Consider the following 1,202-nt stretch of genomic DNA (forward strand, 5'->3'; position numbering starts at 1 on the left):
TGAAATTGAAAGTGAAGCTGCTCAGGTGACATTGAGAGTCTTCTGTCATCATTCCAGTCCACAGGGACCTCCCCTCCTCTTTATTTCCCTGATAATTCATGACTTCTGTCTTTCTGCTACTTCAGGTGTCACCATCTTGATTTCCTTCTGGGAGATTACACTTCACCTCAAGTTGACCTAAACCAGGACAATTCCAGTGCTTTGGAATTTTTGCTGAGTCGATTGAGAAAGAGGTCTGCTCTTTCTGCCTTAGCAGCATGGCTGGTAGAATATAAACTTGAAGGTGCTGGCAGCTGCCTTTGCCTTGGCTAGTGAAGATGGTGGGGGTGGAGAGTCTGTCGGGAACCAAGAGAGATATATAGGTTCTGGGAGATTTCAGTTGAGCTCTTGGATCTAGCTGTGGTAGAAGCCAGACTACTTGATGACTTTTCAGTCAAGTGAGTTCATTCTTATTGCCTAAAGCAATATGTGATGAGCTTCTGTCTCAAGCAACTCTAAGAGTCCCAATATTTCCAGTGTGGCTCATCCTGCACATTCTTACATACCACTGCACAGGACCAGTGCCACTTCTTGCAGAGTGCTCTTGCTCACCAATAACACCATGACTTTCCCAATGCCTGAAAGTGTGTTTTAGGAGCCAAGTAGTGTCTTACACATGTGGTGAACAAAGTCTGTATTGAGTAAACATTACAGGTATCTCAATATGAAGAGAGAAATATTATTTTAAAAGAAGAACTACTTACATTCAGATTCAAAACTGAGGCCATATTTCCAAGAGTAGCAGTCTACCTGTGAGAGTGCTAATTACTATAGCCAGATGGGCAGCAGTACCCAGAGATGCTGCTTTGCTGCTGCTGCTACTGCTGCTACCGCTGCCTCCGCCACTGCTGCTGCCCCCACTGCTGCTTGACAGAGACTGCACTGGTAGGCTGAATGTCCTGGATTCTGCCCGTGCAACATCATCCAGGATAAATTCAATCTTATAATTTTTTCCTGGGGGAAAGAAAAATCCAATTGGGTTTTCATTAACTTAAAAATAATTGCATTTGTAATATCAATGGACTGGACTCAGTCATCAAAAGGCAGAGGCTAACAGACTGGCTGAGAAAACACAACCCCTCAATCTACTGCCTACAGGAGACACATCTAAAGATTACAGACAAAAATAGGCTGAGAATCAAAGGCTGGAGAAAAACATACCA

General features: G+C 43.7%; 1 protein-coding gene across 1 annotated transcript in view; it reads right to left on the bottom strand.

Moving 5' to 3' along the window:
• Positions 1–698: 698 nt before the first annotated feature.
• Positions 699–1,202, bottom strand: part of PKHD1L1 (PKHD1 like 1) — a 182,255-nt gene continuing 181,751 nt past the window's right edge. Inside the window, 2 exon segments of the mRNA XM_045287100.1 lie at positions 699–769; positions 772–993. Of these exon segments, the coding sequence (XP_045143035.1) occupies positions 699–769; positions 772–993 (293 nt within the window).

This window comes from Echinops telfairi, unplaced genomic scaffold (genome assembly GCF_000313985.2).
Source record: "Echinops telfairi isolate 266 unplaced genomic scaffold, ASM31398v2 ScPeMD7_1;HRSCAF=3_0, whole genome shotgun sequence".
Classification (NCBI taxonomy): domain Eukaryota; kingdom Metazoa; phylum Chordata; class Mammalia; order Afrosoricida; family Tenrecidae; genus Echinops; species Echinops telfairi.